This window comes from Alternaria ethzedia (assembly GCF_023757985.1).
Source record: "Alternaria ethzedia strain BMP 0044 chromosome Unknown scaffold_21, whole genome shotgun sequence".
Lineage (NCBI taxonomy): Eukaryota > Fungi > Ascomycota > Dothideomycetes > Pleosporales > Pleosporaceae > Alternaria > Alternaria ethzedia.
In genome coordinates this window covers 341,147-360,303 of record NW_026056214.1, presented here as the reverse complement: position 1 = coordinate 360,303, position 19,157 = coordinate 341,147, and the positions used below count along the sequence as shown (strand labels likewise).

The 19,157-nt window shown below is 53.7% G+C and overlaps 8 protein-coding genes across 8 annotated transcripts; 5 read left to right on the top strand and 3 right to left on the bottom strand.

Annotated features, from left to right (window-relative positions):
• Nucleotide 1: 1 nt before the first annotated feature.
• J4E87_007596 (uncharacterized protein) lies at nt 2–1,146 on the top strand (the record flags this gene model as incomplete). The annotated part of the gene is made up of 2 exons (XM_049379190.1): nt 2–518; nt 572–1,146. 2 exons carry the CDS (start codon nt 2–4, stop codon nt 1,144–1,146), a joined length of 1,092 nt encoding a protein of 363 aa, XP_049231101.1.
• A 271-nt stretch (nt 1,147–1,417) lies between these two features.
• Nucleotides 1,418–1,768, bottom strand: J4E87_007595 (uncharacterized protein; the record flags this gene model as incomplete). Its single annotated transcript, XM_049379189.1, has 3 exons — nt 1,418–1,503; nt 1,555–1,669; nt 1,721–1,768. 3 exons carry the CDS (start codon nt 1,766–1,768, stop codon nt 1,418–1,420), a joined length of 249 nt encoding a protein of 82 aa, XP_049231100.1.
• A 329-nt stretch (nt 1,769–2,097) lies between these two features.
• Nucleotides 2,098–3,439, top strand: J4E87_007594 (uncharacterized protein; the record flags this gene model as incomplete). Its single annotated transcript, XM_049379188.1, has 2 exons — nt 2,098–3,085; nt 3,141–3,439. 2 exons carry the CDS (start codon nt 2,098–2,100, stop codon nt 3,437–3,439), a joined length of 1,287 nt encoding a protein of 428 aa, XP_049231099.1.
• Nucleotides 3,440–3,978: 539 nt separating this feature from the next.
• On the top strand, nt 3,979–4,791 carry J4E87_007593 (uncharacterized protein; the record flags this gene model as incomplete). Its single annotated transcript, XM_049379187.1, has 1 exon — nt 3,979–4,791. One exon carries the CDS (start codon nt 3,979–3,981, stop codon nt 4,789–4,791), a length of 813 nt encoding a protein of 270 aa, XP_049231098.1.
• A 2,629-nt stretch (nt 4,792–7,420) lies between these two features.
• On the top strand, nt 7,421–8,396 carry J4E87_007592 (uncharacterized protein; the record flags this gene model as incomplete). The annotated part of the gene is made up of 2 exons (XM_049379186.1): nt 7,421–7,983; nt 8,033–8,396. 2 exons carry the CDS (start codon nt 7,421–7,423, stop codon nt 8,394–8,396), a joined length of 927 nt encoding a protein of 308 aa, XP_049231097.1.
• A 1,762-nt stretch (nt 8,397–10,158) lies between these two features.
• J4E87_007591 (uncharacterized protein) lies at nt 10,159–10,547 on the bottom strand (the record flags this gene model as incomplete). Its single annotated transcript, XM_049379185.1, has 2 exons — nt 10,159–10,187; nt 10,247–10,547. The coding sequence occupies 2 exons, from the start codon at nt 10,545–10,547 to the stop codon at nt 10,159–10,161; spliced, it is 330 nt and encodes a 109-aa protein (XP_049231096.1).
• A 3,070-nt stretch (nt 10,548–13,617) lies between these two features.
• J4E87_007590 (uncharacterized protein) lies at nt 13,618–15,472 on the top strand (the record flags this gene model as incomplete). Its single annotated transcript, XM_049379184.1, has 3 exons — nt 13,618–13,762; nt 13,819–14,067; nt 14,124–15,472. The coding sequence occupies 3 exons, from the start codon at nt 13,618–13,620 to the stop codon at nt 15,470–15,472; spliced, it is 1,743 nt and encodes a 580-aa protein (XP_049231095.1).
• A 1,329-nt stretch (nt 15,473–16,801) lies between these two features.
• Nucleotides 16,802–18,482, bottom strand: J4E87_007589 (uncharacterized protein; the record flags this gene model as incomplete). The annotated part of the gene is made up of 2 exons (XM_049379183.1): nt 16,802–17,886; nt 17,951–18,482. 2 exons carry the CDS (start codon nt 18,480–18,482, stop codon nt 16,802–16,804), a joined length of 1,617 nt encoding a protein of 538 aa, XP_049231094.1.
• Nucleotides 18,483–19,157: the final 675 nt, after the last annotated feature.

The window sequence follows — 19,157 nt, the reverse complement described above, 5'->3', positions numbered from 1 at the left end:
GATGCTTTTCCGCAATTTAATACCCGCAGCCATTGCGCTGCTGCCCGCAATTGCCTCGGCATCGGCCGTCATCGACCTCACACCCTCCAACTTCGACGATGTCGTTCTTAAGTCCGGCAAGCCCGCCCTCGTAGAGTTCTTCGCTCCCTGGTGCGGCCACTGCAAGAATCTCGCCCCCGTCTACGATGAGCTCGCTGGCGTCTTCCAGCACGCTGGAGACAAGGTCAGCGTCGCAAAGGTCGATGCTGATGCTCACAAGGCGCTCGGCAAGCGTTTCGGTGTCTCAGGCTTCCCTACCCTCAAGTGGTTCGATGGAAAGAGCGACAAGCCTACGGATTACAGCGGCGGACGTGACCTCGAGAGCTTGAGCAAGTTCATCACGGAGAAGAGCTCGGTCAAGCCCAAGGTCAAGGGCAAGCTGCCTAGCCAGGTCGTCTACTTGGACGACAAGACCTTCAAGGAGAAGGTTGGAAAGGACCAGGATGTGCTTGTTGCCTTCACTGCTCCATGGTGCGGACGTATGTTATACTAGCCTCTTCTCTATCGACTGTTCATCGCTAACACCTGGCAGACTGCAAGACTCTCGCCCCCGTTTGGGAGACCCTCGCGAACGACTTCGTTACCGAACCCGGTGTCTTGATCGCCAAGGTCGACGCTGAAGCTGAGAACTCCAAGGCCCTCGCACAGGAGCAAGGCGTGTCATCCTACCCTACCATCAAATACTTCCCCAAGGGCTCCACCGAGCCTCTTCCCTACAACGGCGCCCGTGCCGAGAAGGACTTCGTCGACTTCATCAACGCAAACGCCGGTACCCACCGTGCTGTAGGTGGTGGTCTTGACGCCACTGGTGGCACCATCGAGGCCTTCAACACCCTCATTGAGAAGTTTCAGGGCTCATGGGCCGGCGGTGCTGAGGAGGCCAAGACCCTCGCCGGTACTCTGCAGGACAAGTACGCCGAATACTACGTCAAGGTCTTCAACAAGATCGGTGCCAACCAGGAGTACGCTGCGAAGGAGCTCAAGCGTCTGCAGGGACTCATTGCCAAGGGCAACCTGGCACCCGAGAAGATGGATGACCTGATGAGCAGGAGCAACATCTTGAGGAAGTTCATGGGTGATGCTGAGGAGGAGAAGTCTGAGTTGTAGACGACCCGTGCGTGAAGTAAGATTCCGCAATGAGGCATACCATCAACACTATTAAGATGATAAGATGAGCTGGGGGCGCAAAGAGGCCTGGCGCAGGAGCGACAGGCATACGTGATCATGACAATGAGAAAGAGGAACAAGTAGCAGAGAACCAAAAGTCAATACCCAGATTGCATACGATCTATGTAATTTAACACCAAACGCCAATGACTGAGACAGGCGCGATGCACACCGCCTGCTTTTGACCAAACATGATGCTTTCCCTGTAAATCTACTTGCCAGACCCTGAGCCCTTGGTACCATCTCCAGCCTGGATAGTTGCTTCAAGGTTATCCAGCCGCCGTGACATGTCATCCACTACGCGTTATTAGCCTTCAATGTACCTGCCATAGACGTGCTCGTACTTACTCTTGGCAAGCAGCTCGCTGCTGACTGTGGTGAACTTGGTGTTGAGTTGGTTTAGAAGGTCGTCAACAACTGCTGTGAGCTCTCCAGAACTCTCGGCATCTTTCGAGACGGCAGACTATGCGCGTGTTAGGTAGAGCGGGGCATCGTGAGTGTAACAAGCACGTACCGCAGTGTCGCTTTGCGCGCGGTCTGCTAGTGGTTGTGGCGTTGCCATGATTGAATGTGTTTGTGAGGAAAGCGAAGAATGAGTCGGGGAGTCTGCGAATGCGGAATAATTAAGTATCTCACAAGGCGATTGTCAAGCTGTCTGCTACAATACAACAGGAGAGATGCGCATACGGTGGATATGTAAGGTCGCGGAGCACGTGGTCTTCGCCGCGGCATCCTGCCCGTTTCGTAGGCGGTCAAGCTAGCGTGCGCGCTAAAATGTTTCTGCGCCCAGACTTCGAAGTTCACGAATTATTTTCTGGGAAGCTTTGACGTCTTGTCTTTTGCGACGTCCGATACTCCACACCCTTCAGAACCTCATAAAACTCAGACGACATGGCGAAGAAAGGCGTGCTCAAGTCGGCGCTCGACAACTACCAGGGCCGCGACATCAAGCGCGAGAAGCAGAAGAAGTACGTCAAGCAGGCGCTGAAGCGCAAGGAAAAGCGCGAAGCCAGGAAGGCTGCGGAGGAGGGCGAAAAGGATACTGAGGAGGGCGGCGTGCCTGTGCCGTTGGATGAGGTAGAGGTGAAGGTCAATGGCAAGACAAGAAAGTCGAAGAAGGACAAGAAGGCCGACGCAAAGGCTGCGCCAGCAGTCAAGGAACCCGAGTGGGAGACCGAGGGCGAGGATGACGACGATGACGCAAGCGACGATGAAGACGCGCCCAATGGACTTCAAGTAGACCTTGATCACCTCAACGACACCGATAGCGACATCAGCTCAGACGAGGAGGAGATACAGGCTGATGAGGCCGCAGAGGAAGATGAAGACGCTGAAGATGACGAGGACGATGACGATGACGAGGATGACATTGCGCTATCCGATCTGGACTCCGTCGCTTCAGAGGACAAGGGTGACATTATCCCGCACCAGCGCCTTACCATCAACAACACCGCCGCCCTCACCGCAGCCTTGAACCGCATCCAACTCCCCTACTCGAAACTCGCTTTCTCGGAATACCAGTCCGTTACCACCGACGAGCCTGTCGAGATCGCCGACGTCGAGGACGACCTCAACCGTGAGCTCGCCTTTTACAAGCAATGTCTGTCCTCGGTCAAGGATGCGCGGAAGAAGCTGAAGAAGGAGGGTGTGTCGTTCTCTCGGCCAGCCGACTACTTCGCGGAGATGGTCAAGAGCGACGAGCACATGGGCAAGATCAAGCAGAAGCTGATTGATGCCGCGGCAGGCAAGAAGGCTGCTGCAGAGGCACGCAAGCAGAGAGACTTGAAGAAGTTCGGAAAGCAGGTTCAAGTCGCGAAGCTCCAGGAGCGCGCCAAGGAGAAGAAGGACACTATTGAGAAGATCCAGACTCTCAAGAGGAGTACGTGTTACCTGTGTTCCAAGACTTGACTGGCAGTATACTGACAAACATGCAGAGCGACAAGGAGCCGACATCACAGCTACCCACGAGGAAGACCTCTTCGACGTCGCCGCTACCGCTGATGACGACAAGTCCGAGCGCCGCGGTCGCGGTGGTGCTGGCGGCAAGGACTTCAACAAGCGCCAGAAGAAGGACTCGAAGTACGGCTTCGGTGGCAAGAAGCGTCACGCGAAGAGTAACACCGCCGAATCCAGCGCAGACGGAAGCGGTTTCTCGGCTCGCAGGATGAAGGGCAAGCCCAGCGGTGGTGCAAGCAAACGGCCTGGCAAGGATAAGAGGGCGAAGAGACACTAGATGGTGTAGTCATATGGAAGGCTGAGTGACAATCACATGTCACGTTCTGCATGCGTATGGCGCTCCGGCGTTCAGGGACTGAATATAAAAGCACATTATGTATTCTAAGAGGCGGAATGTCTTACTTTGCTAGGAGATACCAATGCACAATTCTACGAACGTCTGGAGTCACTTCGAACTGCCGCTGTGATATCATTCTACGATTTCAGATGAGCGAGTTGGCGCCTACATACCGCCTTGTCTGGGCGATATCGCACGCCATCAACCCCCGTAGCGGTATACAAGATCGTTTGTATCGGTCTGTCGGCGCCCCATATTGGAGCCCGATAGCTCCAGGCGCCAGTCCCGCCTTCACCGCGATGCCGCAAACCACAAGCGACGACGTCATCTAACAAACGCTCGCAAGCTACTGAGTCCGTGCTTGCTCTTCACGCATACATTGCCCATCTCTCTCACCTTCATAAACTTCTCAAGTACCGCCCCAGATTACATTGCCTTCGCACCGACATTGAGATACTCGACTATCCCTACATCTCACCATGGACAAAGGCATCTACTTCGAAGGCGACGATGAAGTCATGCCCTTTAACAAATCCACTCCTATCCCCGCTCCCAAAGTCGACAAGCCAGTCGACGAACTCGCCTTCATCGACGTCGAACCCAACACAATCTGGTACTTGAGCATCATCCGACCACACATCGATTCTTACGAACTCATCGGCCCTGCGAAAGCATTCCACCACCTCCTTCCTCAAATCGAAGACGTCGTCAGCAACTCACCTCCCGCAATCGACAAGTACGCCCTCCTGAAAGAGAAGCCAAACGCCGATTTCCTGTTTGAAGATGACGAAGATGAAGAGAAGGAGGTTGATGAAGAGTTCTTGGAAAAAGGCTTCGACACATTCATTGTCGAGGGCCAACGCGGCGTCTACACTGTACTGAAGATACATCGCGAAATCAACAAAGACGTCTTTGATATCCTGCCCGCGCCCGTCTACACTATTATCTCCGCCGGCCCTCTTGCCCATGCCGAACACCATTCCTCTACCTCCTTGTCTTCGAAATTCGAGGCTTCCAAGCCAAAAGGATACGCGGCTACAACCAAGCTTCACGCTTCCTACGTCGACCGCGCTGATGCAAAGGAAGACGCTGAACATATCTTCACGGTCTTGCTCCTTGATACAGAGGACGTGAAGCAGACTAAGAGATGGGAGAAGGGGACCAAAGGAGGGGGTATCTTGATCGGTATGAACGCGAGTAGTATGTGGGAAGTCAAGGTCCTTTACATGGATGATCCAATTGGCAGGGCGCAGGAAGAGGCTGACAGGGAGCATGACGGGTTCGTTCTGTGAGGGAATGAGGGAGCGGGGAGGTATTCGGTGCGTCCACGATGATCAGACGGTTGGGTGATGGGGTTATGAAGTACTCCTCGGTATTGTATGAAGCTAAAGTCGGGAAGCTTTTGGTGTCTTAGAGAGCGACGGAACTACCCATGGCGTCCAGGATTTTGGCTTCTCATTCACACTTTCTACCGGCTTTGCTGTCGTCTCTTGTATGCTGAGACTCTCTATTGCTTTTGTGATGACGTTTTCACGGTGGAGGAAGCGGCCGTCTGGGCCTCGCGGTGCGCCCATGCATCCTGCGATCCGTGGAGGGTCGTTTGTTTTGCGGTTCTTTCGTACAAGAGCGAGGTGCGCAGTGAGTTGCTGACGTGCGAGTCGTCTTTTCTGGATTCGGTTCTGCTGCTTTGCGTTGAGTTTGTTGACTGGCGTCTCGACTGGTTGCTCGTTGGTTGCTGACATGTTGACTGATGCTTGGGGTACTGTCTCGGGCGTCCTTGCGATGACGGCCCGCCAATTATTGTACGGGTGGGGAAAGAAGAGTAGTTGGATATCTCAATGTCAAGAACAATAGTTTCATGGCTTTTCCCCGTCTAAAGTTTGCAAAAAGCGTTTGTCGTGCATCGCGGATCAAAGACATGCAGGGAAACAATGCCACATGATTTGTTAGTGATGACGTATGACGGTCAGGCGATGCGGGGACGTCTTGCAACGTCGTGAACACACGACCACTACCACAACACCATCTCATCGCAACGCGTCGATTGCTGAACAACAACGAGAGGCTCACAGCAACACGTCCAGCACGAGGAATGTATTGTCGAATTAGGCTCGCACGCTAGGCCCAACGGTGTCGGTAGAAAATCGGGTTTGACTCAACGGCCGACAAGGAACCTCACGTCACGAGTCGAGAACTTTCCGACCTCCCTCCAGAACTCCCGAGCCCAGGGGACAGACGCCAAGGAGACTAAGAAGTTATCACGCCGCACCGCTACTGCACTTCAGTGGACCTCCCTCGTCTTTGGCTTAGTTGCGGAAGCATGCCTCTGCTGCATCGGATTGTGGAGCGAAATCCCATCGGACCTAATCCGGTATACTATGCAGAGCCCAACGCTCTCGGTAGTTCGAGCCGCCGACCGACGACGAGATAACTGCTGTTATGCGCCAATACAAGCCTATGCACGATGTTATTGCCAACCTCTTGAGGCGCCTTCCTTCGTCGTTTGCAGGCTTCCCCACCATGGTGTCAAAAAATAACAGGATTGAACTTATGCGGTCACACTCGGTAGCATTCCGCAACAACACCAACGTTTGAAACAAGCCACAGGCGGAAACAGAAACACGCTACAGCCTGTCTCTCCACAAGAGATTGCGGTGTGGATACATCGGAAAAGGGTCGTTGGTGATAGGCCTACGGCTAAAGTGCAGGTTGAAGTGAACCACTACTGACTCAGGAGTGCTCCATCTCGCGAACCCACCAGCCTGGATGCACGCCTTCATCGTGTAAATTGAGTCTTAACAGCTCAAATAAGCGCAACAACAGGCTCAATTGACTGCGGTCGTGATATATAATGGTGTAGACTGGTGCCCTCCGTGAGTCTTGTCTTGAGATTGCTCTTTTCGACAACCACACAGACTTCGGTAGCCGCTCTACCTCCGAGACCCGTATGCAGTCTCTATCTTTGGCACAGTGGGTACGAGCACAGCGAGCGCTAGATGGTAGGTAGTAGCTCACCCGAACTCAGACGTGAGTGGGCTTGCAGTCTGGTTGTGTCTGGATCCCGATCATCACGTCCTTCAGCATGTGCGATCCCGCCGTGCCCCCCCTTTCCGTCATTACTCGTTTCACGTTGAAGAGGCGGAGAAATAATCTTGCTGCGTTTTCATGCGCTGAGATATTGGAAGTGGAAAGAGATATCGCAACACTGATGATAACAGCATTCTGCGAATCGTTCATGAGTGTCGATCCACTATTGACCGAACGTTGAAGTCTGCTCACATATTCCTGTACTACTGTGCATAGTCTGCACCGGCAGCGAAGGTCCGTCGAGCATGGTACCTGCACATCTTCAACTGATGAGACCTCCGACCGCCAAGTCTCCTACTGCCAAGATAATGGTTTGAAACAGGCACCCGTATGGTGACAGGCCCACCACCGCGGTTCCCAGGATCGAAAAAGCGGGCGCTACGGGGGTCAATACCACAATGACAGCTCTCATCCCTTCGTATGTTCATCTCGCTTCGCCACAGCTGTGCGGGATAGCGGAAATACGGCCACAGCCAAGAGATCTCGGCCTCATGCGTCGATGGAAAGAAACACCTGAGGCATTGTTTCATGGTGCAAACCAACGTCGGCGAAGAGGGGTTTGCAAGGGATGGGTGGAAAGACCAGCTCTGGTCACTGGAAACGGTTAGCGACATTGACCACAGCGCTCAGATAGGAACGCATGCTCAGATACATAAGAAGCAAAACACCACCACGATAGAGAGCTCATCAGCACACTTCTGCACACTGTCTTTCGCTTCTCTTCAGCTTTTCGCTACTACATTCGTTTCTACAGGCTAGTCCTACTATACAATCGTTTTTCATCTTCCAACCCACTACCAACCACCAAACCAACCACCACTACCCACCTCAAACATGAAGCTTTCCATCATCGCCGCAGCTGCCATTGCGCAGATTGCCTCTGCCCACTACACCTTCGATGTCCTCGTTACCGACGGCCAGGAGTCCAAGGGCTACGAGTTCATCCGCGAGAACACTCGTGCGGAGAAGTTCAACCCCACCAAGTGGAAGAACCCCCTCGACAACATGACCCCCGACATGGACGACTTCCGCTGCAACAAGGGCTCGTTCGCCAGCGCTGGCAAGACCGGCGTCAAGGAGGTCGCAGCCGGCACCAAGATGGCCATGAAGCTTGCCTACGGCGCTACCATGAAGCACCCCGGCCCCGCTTTTGTCTACATGTCCAAGGCGCCCAGCTCCGTCAAGGAGTACGAGGGTGACGGCGAGTGGTTCAAGATCTTCGAGTCTGGTCTTTGCCACCCCGACAAGGACATTCTTGGTGATGCTTGGTGCACCTGGGATAGCAACAAGATCGAGTTCACTGTCCCGGCTGAGGTGCCAGAGGGCGAGTACTTGATCCGCTCTGAGCACGTTGGTCTTCACGGTGCGCACGATGGCCAGGCTGAGTTCTACTACGCGTACGTCTTTCTATTCACTACTACAACAACATCGGCTAATACATAACAGATGTGCTCAAGTCAAGGTCACCGGCGGCGGCAGCGGCACCCCCGGCCCCACCGTCAAGTTCCCCGGCGCCTACAAGAAGGACGACCCAGAGTTCAACTTCAGCATCTGGGGCGGCTACAAGGACTACACCTTCCCCGCCCCCGCTGTCTGGGATGCCAGCACCAGCGGCGGCGCCCAGTCTCCCGCTCAGACCCCTACTGAGCAGCCTGCTGAGGAGACTTCGCCTGCTGCTTCTCCCGTGCCTTCTTCTGAGGAGCCTGCTGCTAGCAGCGAGGCTGTTGCGCACAACTCTGAGAACTGCAAGGGTGGAAAGGCTAAGCGTGGTCGCCGTGCTTTCCGCGAAGCTCTTCTCCGCAAGGAGTAAGATGTGTATGTTTTGCATGATCCGGAGGATTGAAACGACGATAGGCTAGACTTTATGCTCTGGTCGACTTTTTGTATATATACTTTTTTGATAGGCGCAGCCGTGCTGCGCTTTCTTGTAAATGTTGCTGAATGAGGAATACAATCAGTATGCATGAACACAGTGTGCAAATTGCTATTGGTCTATTGCCATCTTGTAAATGATGTGACAATATGTAGTAGGAGATCGTCCGAGGATTTACGAAACCAAGCGCTCAAAGCAAACAAGCAACGCGGAAGTGGTACGAAGCAGAGATGATAAATACATTGCGCTAACGGATCTCGAATCGCGACTAGTCTTTGCCGACTATATGAGGTATATCTTCTCGGGATGCCTCATCTTGTCGCGAATAGCATTCAGAATGAGTCGTTGTTGGAAACACCCTCGTAAACGTGCCACCATCTCCATTGTCAAGACGTGGATCCATAATATGCTAAAGTTCTGCTCGAGCGTAAACTTTGGATCAATCTTGACTTCTTGCAAGAGCGCCCAGGCAGTGCACATGATATTGGCTATTGTCCAATCAACCTTCAAGAAAGATCCCACCTTTTTTGCACTAATCCTTACACTATCAGGCGCGAGAAGGTGCAGTAGATCAATTCCCGAAAAAGCAGAAGATCGACTAGTCAACCTTTTGTTTACCCTGTCTTCGAGATCTGACATCGCATGTTGTAGAGGTGCGTAATCCTTGCAAGAATGTCGGTGATCTCTCACGACACTTCTGAGGTGGGTCCACAGCTCTTCCGGCGAAGACGCCGTTTCCAATTTGGCCGCATGAGCCTTCTGGATACGCCTAGTGAGACTTTCATCATACACTTCTGATACATAATAAGGCCATTGGGTTGAATCGGGGTAATCTCGCAGATCGGAATTCAACTCCAGGGACTCTGCGACAAATTCCCTTGCATCTTCTGAAATCCCTATCATCCCTGCTATTGTAGGACATCGGTAGTCCTCTCCAGTATGTATTTTGAATGGTAAGGTGAGTACTTCGCAGGCAGCTGATGCGCGAGGCAAACATTTTGACCAGCGTTCGTTCATCTTTGATCCTCGCAACAACTCAGCGTAGGCTGAGCCGGCTCTATTTCCATAGAAAAAAAGATCCATCAGCCAGTGCTCGGCAATTTCTTCCTCGAAAACCTCTAGACGATCTTCAATCCTGAACGCATCTCCAGAATTTGACGGTACATCCGCACCCAGAGGAGCACAAACGATTCTGAATCTGTCACGAAGGCTGTAGATAGCATCCGCATGTTTATTCAGTGCTAGAGCTGCCTGCCATTCCAGACATATGTACAAATGGGTATCACTGTATGGGAGATCCTGTTGTCTTGACTGGGAATCTCTAGAGCGCGTGAGTTGCAGGCCGTGCACTGGTCTCCCGTTGGTGTCTGTGAGTTCTAGCCTTCCTGTCGAAATGGAAAGTATGTGGACAGCTTCCAGCGCCAAAGTACCACCTAGTGGTAGTGGTTTGACAGAGCCCCGTCTCCAGCCTGAAGCTATAGTTAGTCCGTACCAAGTCGGAAGCATATTGAAGTTGTCTCGACGCCCCTGAAAGGCCTCGTCTAGTGTCCACCTGACGCTGGGTTCGTTGTAGTTGGGCAGTCTGGACCACTGTAGTCCCGACGATGGACGCTCCACAGATGTCGTGTCGAATTGGAGAGTCAATGGTGTCAATGAAGTGCACTCTCCGTTCATACTTATATGTGGTTGCGGCGTCCAGTCAGGAGTCCAAGAAGGAAGGAGTGTCATCTTGGGAAGCAAAGCCATTTCTAACACTGTGAATATTTGTTCCCTGTCACGGGTCGTACCTATAAGCCAGTACATTGCCAGACCAGTGTATAGCTGCTGCTTGCTAATACTGTAATCCACTGGTAATTTCCTTCGATCCTTCTCGGAAACTAGGCCCATGAGGCCGTATACACGATCGCGCAAATCACCGCATTGAGAATCTTTGGTGCCCTTGAGCCATGACAGTAGGTCCATGTCGCCGTCTTTGTAATCGAAGTGCTCAATCAGAGCCGAGACAGGCTTCTTCTGTTGGCTTGACAGGGAGTTCTGCACAAGATCGCGGAAGTCCTTCCAATGTGTTGTATGCTTGCCGACACTCATGGTGGCTGAATTAGCGAGCATGACTTCCTGGATGACCCAAATACGCGAGAAGTAGGGTAAACAAAGTATCGTGCTCACATCGGGGAAAGCACTCCCAGAAGGATGGTCGGATCTTCCGTGCTTATAGTGTGGCGATTCCGTGACATCTCCAAGGTCTTCGTTCCACTCTCCCAGATACGTCAGCACTCGGGCTGCAGACTTGTAAATATCTTTCATAAGCGAAACTTGACGACCTCGCTCATCCAAGTCGAACTGGTTGATGCAAGTAGCGTCAACCCACACAAGACGATCCACAGAGGTTCTAAAGCACCGAAGCGCCGCCAGGCAATTCTTGGTTACAGGTAGGATGTCATACTGTGGGCCGACGAAGATGGTCTCGCACAGTGATGAGTCGCCTTGTGAATCTGCCCAGGTGTAGGAAAAAGCCTCGAAAGTTGGGCGGCACGGATCGTGAAGCCCATGCACAAGAAGAGTGCAGTGAATGGGATCGCTCCTAGTCGCACTACCGTGCAAGCGTAGGAGACGAACGGAGTCGGCGTTCGGAAGGCTTGTGTATACTTTTTGAAAAGTAGTGGCCAATTCAGATGAGCTGTGTGTTTGTTCTTGGCCCTTCTTATTTGACTCCAATGACACTCCGGACTGTGAGGTGGTATTGTTGCTAGTCCATGCATCGATGCTCGCACCCACAAAAGCTAGCGTTGTTGCATGGTCGTTATCAATATTGTGTTGTGTAGAGCTTTTCGCATCTTCCGGGGTGTCTACGTAATCTCCGCCATCCGAATGTGCCTTGGGAAGCCGATCATGATCCAAGTCTCTCGCGACTTTTCGTGATTCTGCAAGAGTATCATCGGAGAAAAGTTGGGGCGGCCATGTGCACAGCAGTTGTGATCGTGGAACATCTGGCGGAGGTCCAGGCGGCGAGATTGGATGGATAGGCGCCAAAGCGGGCGCTTTACGTTGACAGGTAAGACATCCCGGTCGTCCATCTTCCCACTCCAACTTCAGCGCAGCGCATGTCGCGTCGTGCCAGGCCATGGACCCAGTTTGCGTGAGCTCCACCAGGTAGATAAGAGACGTGTTAGGAGTGATGGTGGAGAGGCCGTCGAGGAAGGCTGGAGCATGCAGCTACCCCGCCGAGGCTGCGGCCATTGGCCAGCCTTGCTGCATCTCACAGCCTCGCTGTGCATATGCGCAAATAGCTAGAGTCAGTTCTGGTGATAAGCAAGTGGGTTTCGACATGTCCCAAGAACGGCAGTTTTGATACCAGCACGCTGTAGACCGACCTGGTACCGCTGATGAGGTGAAATTACCTGTGAGATAAACTACTACTTGAGGCCACCACGAAACGCATCGAGCGCATCTGGGGTCAGACTCTGTGATGTCGACCATCTTGAGAGGCCCAACTCAAGCTCCTTGACAAATGTCACCAAAATGCTGGCGCACTTTCAAGATCTGGGACCATTTCCTGTCCCGAGGCCTCGAAGAGCCAGCTGGCACATGACAGCTGAGCATCGTGACGAACTGAGGCATTGCACCCCGGCGTCTGACAGGCTTCTCGTGTAACAATGAAGTCCTGCACAGGCAGAGCTGCGGCTGAGGCCACCACTGTCGCACAAAGTTTGCATAGTCGGTACGAGTTGTGGGGTGGTGACATCTCAGCGGGAACGCGAGAAAAGATGGTAGCGAAGCAGCAGCAGTGCGTTGGGCGACAATGTGGAGAAGAACATGCGGACGATGAATGTCGGGGTACGCGATGTCGCTTTGTCATGTACCTCAGAGCTCAGATGCCGCGCCTGAAGATTTTCTCTTCGGCGATTCGTGCTATGTCGGGGCTGAATTCTTTTCCGCGTCAAGCTTCGTCGGGGTAGGCACTAGCGCAGGGTATGGCCAATCAGGGTTGTGGGCCGTCGGATCGAAACCATGGGGAGACCTCCGCGTGATTGACAGCGAGCGACCCACGTGGACGAACCACCTCGGTAGCGACAGCCTTCTCGCCATCATCGCTACCACCATCTGCTCCCGCAGCGAAGGGACTGGATTGAGATCTCTCTCGGTCGCTGGGTCAGGTATCCTGACCGTGCATCGTGACCACATGCACTAATCAAGGGCGGCCCCGGTTGGACGTTTCCAGCGTCGGGACAGGAGCGGAGGCTGGGGTTGGTGGTGTTGGGCTAATGAGAGTGACTCGTGCCACACTGCGCGCTTAATTAGGAGCTCCGAAGGCCAGCGAAGTCGCGTATTGGCCGTTAGGCGTCCATGGCGGACAAGCGTCAGCAGTTCACATTCATCATGACCGCCGTTGCATTAGCGTTCAGCCACATGGTGTTGTCTGGGGAAAGAGGCCTGCAGTGGTGAAAAGCATAGCGCAGGCCATGCCATTGGCGCATCGTCAGCGCATCATCGTGATGAGTGAAAGCAGGCGTCGAAGGCGGAGGGAGCCGAGTGTAGGGCGCCGCGCACCTGGTATCGGGGGTTAGCGTCGTTACCAGTCTGCTCCAGACACACGTTAGCCGACTCCATGGGCCACGAGAGACTCCATGGGCCACGATGGTGGAGTCTAGTGAAGTGGGAACCCTTGGTCGGGGAGCACCTCACGTGCGGCTCTGAAAACCTAGAAGCGTTCTAGACAGGCAAAACCACCGTCTGTGCTCCAGCTGCCAAGGTCAAATCACAGCCGGTGCAAATGCCGGTCCGACACTTGTCAAATTACCAGGTTAGTCGGGCCAGTCGGGCCTGGAGAAGAAGCTGGAGCAGGCAAAACGCGGGCGACCATTCCCCAGAGAGCTGGTGGCGCGCACCCTTCACTGGGTTCCAGGCTAATGCACCCAATAGCAGGGAAGCACGGGCCCCTACTAGTCGCGCCGCAATGTTACCTAGCCATTTCTGCGGTACACTTGTTCCGCACTGCACTAGATCTCAAATCTCCAGCTCTGTTTATTAACCCTCAACTCACCCGCATCTCAGTTTCCGATTCCTCGTCCAAGGCCGCGTGCGAGTTCTACCCTGCACAGCTTCAAGCAACGCGCTTCGTCAACTCCCTCAGCGTACAACCCCCACGCACTTGCCCATCATGAGCCACAACAACGACCTGGCCGACGAGGCCGCCAACCCCAAGGGCATCCAAGCTACCACCGATGTCAACATGACTGAGTGCCCTGTCACTTGGAAGGCCTACCTCCTCTGCGCCTTTGCCTCCTTTGGTGGTATCTTCTTCGGTAAGACAACAACATTGTACAATCTCCACAGTAACAGTGGCTGACTGCATACCCAGGTTACGATTCCGGATACATCAACGGTGTGCTCAACTCGCCTCTCTTCATCCAGGAGGTCGAGGGCAACATCTGCCCCCAGGGTCTCGACACTCCCGATGGCCTCTGCAAGATCAGCTCTGGCAACACCTCGCTCATCGTCTCTATTCTCTCCGCTGGTACTTTCTTCGGTGCTCTTGTCGCTGGTGACCTTTCCGATATGATTGGCCGCAAGTGGACCATTGTCCTGGGATGTCTCATCTACATTATCGGTACGAACTCCCCCGCTTGCACTACTTGATGGAACAAGCCACTAACCCCCACTTAGGAGTTGTTCTGCAAATGGCTGCCACTGGCCGTGACCTCCTTGTCGCCGGTCGTGCCATCGCCGGTATTGGTGTCGGTTTCGAGTCTGCCATTGTCATTCTCTACATGTCCGAGATTTGCCCTAAGAAGGTCCGTGGTGCGCTCGTCTCCGGTTACCAGTTCTGCATTACCATTGGTCTCCTCCTTGCCGCCTGTGTCAACTACGGCGTCCAGGGTCGTGGTGACACTGGCGAGTACCGCATCCCCATCGGTATCCAGTTTGCCTGGGGTCTTATCCTCGGTGGTGGTATTGCTTGCCTTCCCGACTCTCCTCGTTACTTCGTCAAGCGCGGCAAGCCCGATGAGGCCAAGAAGGCTCTGATGAAGATCCGTGGTGTCCACCCTACCGACCCCCAGGCTGCTGAGCTCAGGTCCATGGTTGAATTCGAGCTTGCTGAGATCATTGCCAACGAGGAGTACGAGCGCGAGCTTATCCCCGCCGGTGGCTGGATCTCTGGCTGGGCCAACTGCTTCAAGGGTTCTCTCTTCCAGTCCAACTCCAACCTCCGCAAGACTATCCTCGGTACCTCGCTCCAGATGATGCAACAGTGGACTGGTGTCAACTTCATCTTCTACTACTCCACTCCCTTCTTGGAGTCGACTGGCGCCATCTCCAACACCTTCTTGATCTCGCTCGTCTTCACCCTGGTCAACGTCTGCTCTACCCCTCTTTCCTTCTACGGAATGGAGAAGTTCGGTCGCCGCACACTCCTCCTTTTCGGTGCTCTCGGTATGCTGATCTGCCAGTTCTTGGTTGCCATCATCGGTGTCACTCAGGGATTCAACAACTCCACCACCCTTGCCGACGGCACCACCCGCGCCAACAACATCTCGGCCGTCAACGCCCAGATCGCGTTCATCGCCATCTTCATCTTCTTCTTCGCCACCACCTGGGGCCCTGGTGCCTGGGTCCTCATCGGTGAGGTCTTCCCTCTGCCCATCCGCTCGCGTGGTGTTGCTCTCTCCACCGCCTCCAACTGGCTCTGGAACACCATCATCGCCGTCATCACCCCCTACATGGTCGGTACCGACCAGGGCAACCTCAAGTCCTCTGTCTTCTTCATCTGGGGAGGTCTCTGCACCATCGCCTTCATCTACACCTACTTCTTGGTTCCCGAGACCAAGGGTCTGTCTCTCGAGCAGGTCGACCAGATGATGGCCGAGACCACTCCCAGGACCTCTGCCAAGTGGCGCCCTACCCACACCTTCGTCGAGAGCTCCCTCCAGAAGGGTGGCTCTACCATGATCGAGCGCAACGGTTCCATTGTCGTTGACACTGAGAAGAACCACCGCACCGCTTCCGTCCACTAGATGGTTAATGGTGTAGTGTTTTATTCACGTCTTGATGACACGAATGAGTCACTTTGAACGATGTAATGTTTGGTTCTAGCTATGCAGTACAGTATAGCATATTACTAAAGACACGGAATGGATAGATGCCTGGGCTGGAGAATGATACCTCTGTAGTTTATACTATAGCATAAACTACTTCTTAATCTTGAACTTCGAATGCTCCTCTCTTATGTGATGTCTTTTTCAATCTTGAACTGCCGATGCTCTTCTTACATGTGATGTTTTCTCTAATTTTCATCCTTCGAAAGCTCTTCATTTTAGTGATGTCTTTGATTTTAAGGTGTTCCTCTCTCATATGATGTCATGCACCTATTTAATCATATATCCTCCTGCACCACTAGTCTGCATGCCTCTAATCACACATCACCAACCCCTCCCTCTGCCTCCTCAGCCCCTCCCTCAGCCCCTCCCTCAGCTTCTCATCTCTCTCTTTCTCACCCTTGCCCACCCCCCTCTTCGCTCTCTTCACCCTCCCCTTCTCCACCCCCCTCATCCTCCCCTCAACCCTCCTAACCTCAAGCTCATCCGCCCAAGGCCCCGCTTTCACCTCCGCCCCACTCCTCCCCACCCACCACTGCGGATCGTGAATACCCAGCCAACCCCCTTGCTTCACCCAATCTGGTCTCGGGACGCCTAATTCGTAGATTTCGAAGAAGGGTGATGAGGCTATGAGTGTGGCGTGGGTGCGGAGGAGGTTTAGCGCGGCGAGCGTAGTGGGCTTGCTGATGTTGGTTGGGATGGTGAAGCGCGTTGTTTGCGCTGGGGTGGTGGTGGAGAGGGTGTAGGTGATACTGGATTGTATGCGGTGGAAGAGGGGGTCTGTTTCTGAGGTGGTGGTTGCCTCGTCCAGCGAGGCGGATACTGAGGGTGTTGGGGAGGTAGAGGGTTGGCGGATAGCTGGGCGGGGAGTCCTTCGCCTTGGTGACGAGGGCCGCGGCGAGGATGCTGGGGGTGATGTCAGCGTCTCGCTGCGCGATCGCTTGGCCGGTGGTGATGAGGCCGGCTCATTGTCTGCTCCACGCTTCGAGGATGTATATGTCATGATAGCAGTAGGGATGGTGGTAGTAGGTAAGTGGTTTGGGGAGGTAGGAGGGTGTTGTTCAGACTTGAAGACATCATTTGATATCTATTACCTAGGACATGCTATAGTGGAAGTGAATGAGAGTGCGTCTGTAGATACAATAGCTCATGCATCAACAATAACAGCCTCTTTCACTACAGTATCCCAGATCCCCTTCACCTCGACTGCACATGTAGATAGAACCACACAAGGAATTGAACTGTCCTTTACTGGGTTGAACAGCCTCCATTACCAAGAAGAGACATCTCCTCCCGCATCCTTGCAGTCTGCGGATCATCCTGGATACTCTCCTCGCCGATCTGATTCGTTCCAAGTGCAATCCACTTCATGACCAGCTCAATGCCTGGTATACCGGGAATGTTCACTCGCTCGCGAGCATCTTCGACCGCCTTCCTCAGTACTTCTGGCTTCACGGCTCCAAGTCGCAGTGTTCGTGGTCCTGGAAGCGAACGATTGGGGTGCGGCTCCTTGGCTAAGTACAGTCCGAATACGCCGATAATCTTGTCAGCGTAAGGAATCTCACCTTTAAAGCCCAGCTCGCGCATGACCCAGTGCTCTGACGCGACTTGAGGTCCCTTCCAGACTTGTAACTCCGGCATTGTATGCGGCCTCTTGGGGAGAGCGGTGTGAAGAGAGACCACGCTTAACTTTTGCTCAGCCTTCGTTAGTTCTTTCCATGACTTCGCGATGTCGTAGCCGTCCTTGGTTCCCGGAAGAGACATGATCTTGTAGGACTTGGCGAAAGCTTTCGCTGCTTTGACAGGATGATCTTCGCCAAGCTCGGCGACACCCAAGAAGCGATAGAAGCGAGCGATAGCAGAAGCAGGGACTACCTCGTATCCCGAGATCTTATTGCAAAGCTCTGCCTCCTCTGCATTGCCAACCTTCTTCGTTTCACCCTTACACTCGTGTCGGAACTCGCCACGGAATTCGCCAGCGGCCATGTTCGAGAACATGAGCATTGATTTGTCAAGCGAGGCGACGCACTGTAACGCATAGATCGGTGACAGGAAGTTTGGTTCGAGACGTGCACCTATCATCTCGTTCCTCTCCAATGAATGCTTGATGAACATGAAGGTGTCAAGCCACCTCGCGAATGCCATGTCGCCGTTTCCGGTGTTGAACGCCATGTCACCAACGCATTTGGTGGAAAGGGCGAGTTCGTAGAGTTCGACAGCGACGGCTCGTAGCCATGCGACTCCCTGTGTCATGGTTTGCGTGACTTTCTCGACAAGGGCAGCATCGAACCCAGTGGTGAAGGTGACCTTCTGTCGGAAAGCTAATCCACTGACTGTAGGATAGAACGGGTAGAATTAGTAGATTACTCACATATGACTCGCAAAGGCGAAGCTTACCTTTTCCCATGGGTAGGGCAAACCTCTCCTGATCCTCCCTGCCCAGAGTGCTGACGGTACCGGGCGGCTTGTGCAGTGCGAACTTGAAGTCATAGCCCATATGGTTGGCGAAGTCCAGGATACGCAGAGCGCGAGCAAGCTTTGGCATGTCTTGCAACAGCAGTACTCCCACTGTCGTCTTTCCGCCATACTTCCCGGTCGCCTTCCGCTGGTAGTTAGGATCGACCTTGACTTCGGCAACGTGGTTGTCAAACTTCTTCGTCCCTAACTTGAAGTAGGGTACTTCATGGTTGAGAAGGGCGTTTTCGATCGTCGTGCCATAGCCATTATGAAGTTTGATCCACTTGTTGTCCCCATAGAAGACCTTGGCAGCTTCCTGATTGATGGCCTTACTAGTGCGAAGGACGGCGACCTGGAAGTCATAGTCTTCGATGAGATGGCGGTTCGGTGGGCCGCGAACGCGATCGGAAAGTAGCAGGTAGCGGAGGATGTCGCGACGGATGTGCTGCGGAAGCGCTTCCAGACGAGACATAATGGCGTACGCTGTCAGGTCACGGCGGCAGCTGGTCGCTAGGGGTGAGCGTGCAGTCGAGACTGTCGGCTGTCGGCTACCGCAGAGCTGTAAGTACACGAAACCCTTGTAATAGAGCAATGGCTGAGACAGGATCAAGCGGATTGATGAGTAGCGTCGAGATAAACGATGAGAGTGAAAGACATCAGCTCGACGGCCTCGACGAGCGTGATGAACGAATTTTCCGTTGGGCTACCGTGGGTGTGTATGGAGACGACCACTTCAGACGAACCTGGCGAACCACCGTTACCGAATATCTCCCCCCCAATGTACACAACCAAATTACCATCGCGGAAAGACCCCTTGGGCTCGAGCGCGAAAGACAGAGAAGACGGCAACTGCGAACAACAGCTGCAGGAGTCTTGCCGAGGCTTGGATCGATGTAGCTTAGCGCCTGCGCTTAGCTCAAGTCCCCGCGCGTGCCCCCGGGATCGACTCTTCTGCCTTCATACCTATCCTCCACGCAGCCCATCTCATCATGTCTAGCCTTCTTTTATCATTACCGCGCGAACTTCGCGACATGATCCTCGAATTTGTCATCAGTGCGCACGTCGAGCTTCCAAGACACTCTGCATCAGATGACACCCCTCGCAAGGCCTCAGTAGGCTCGAATTGCCTGCGAATACCCGTCTTGCT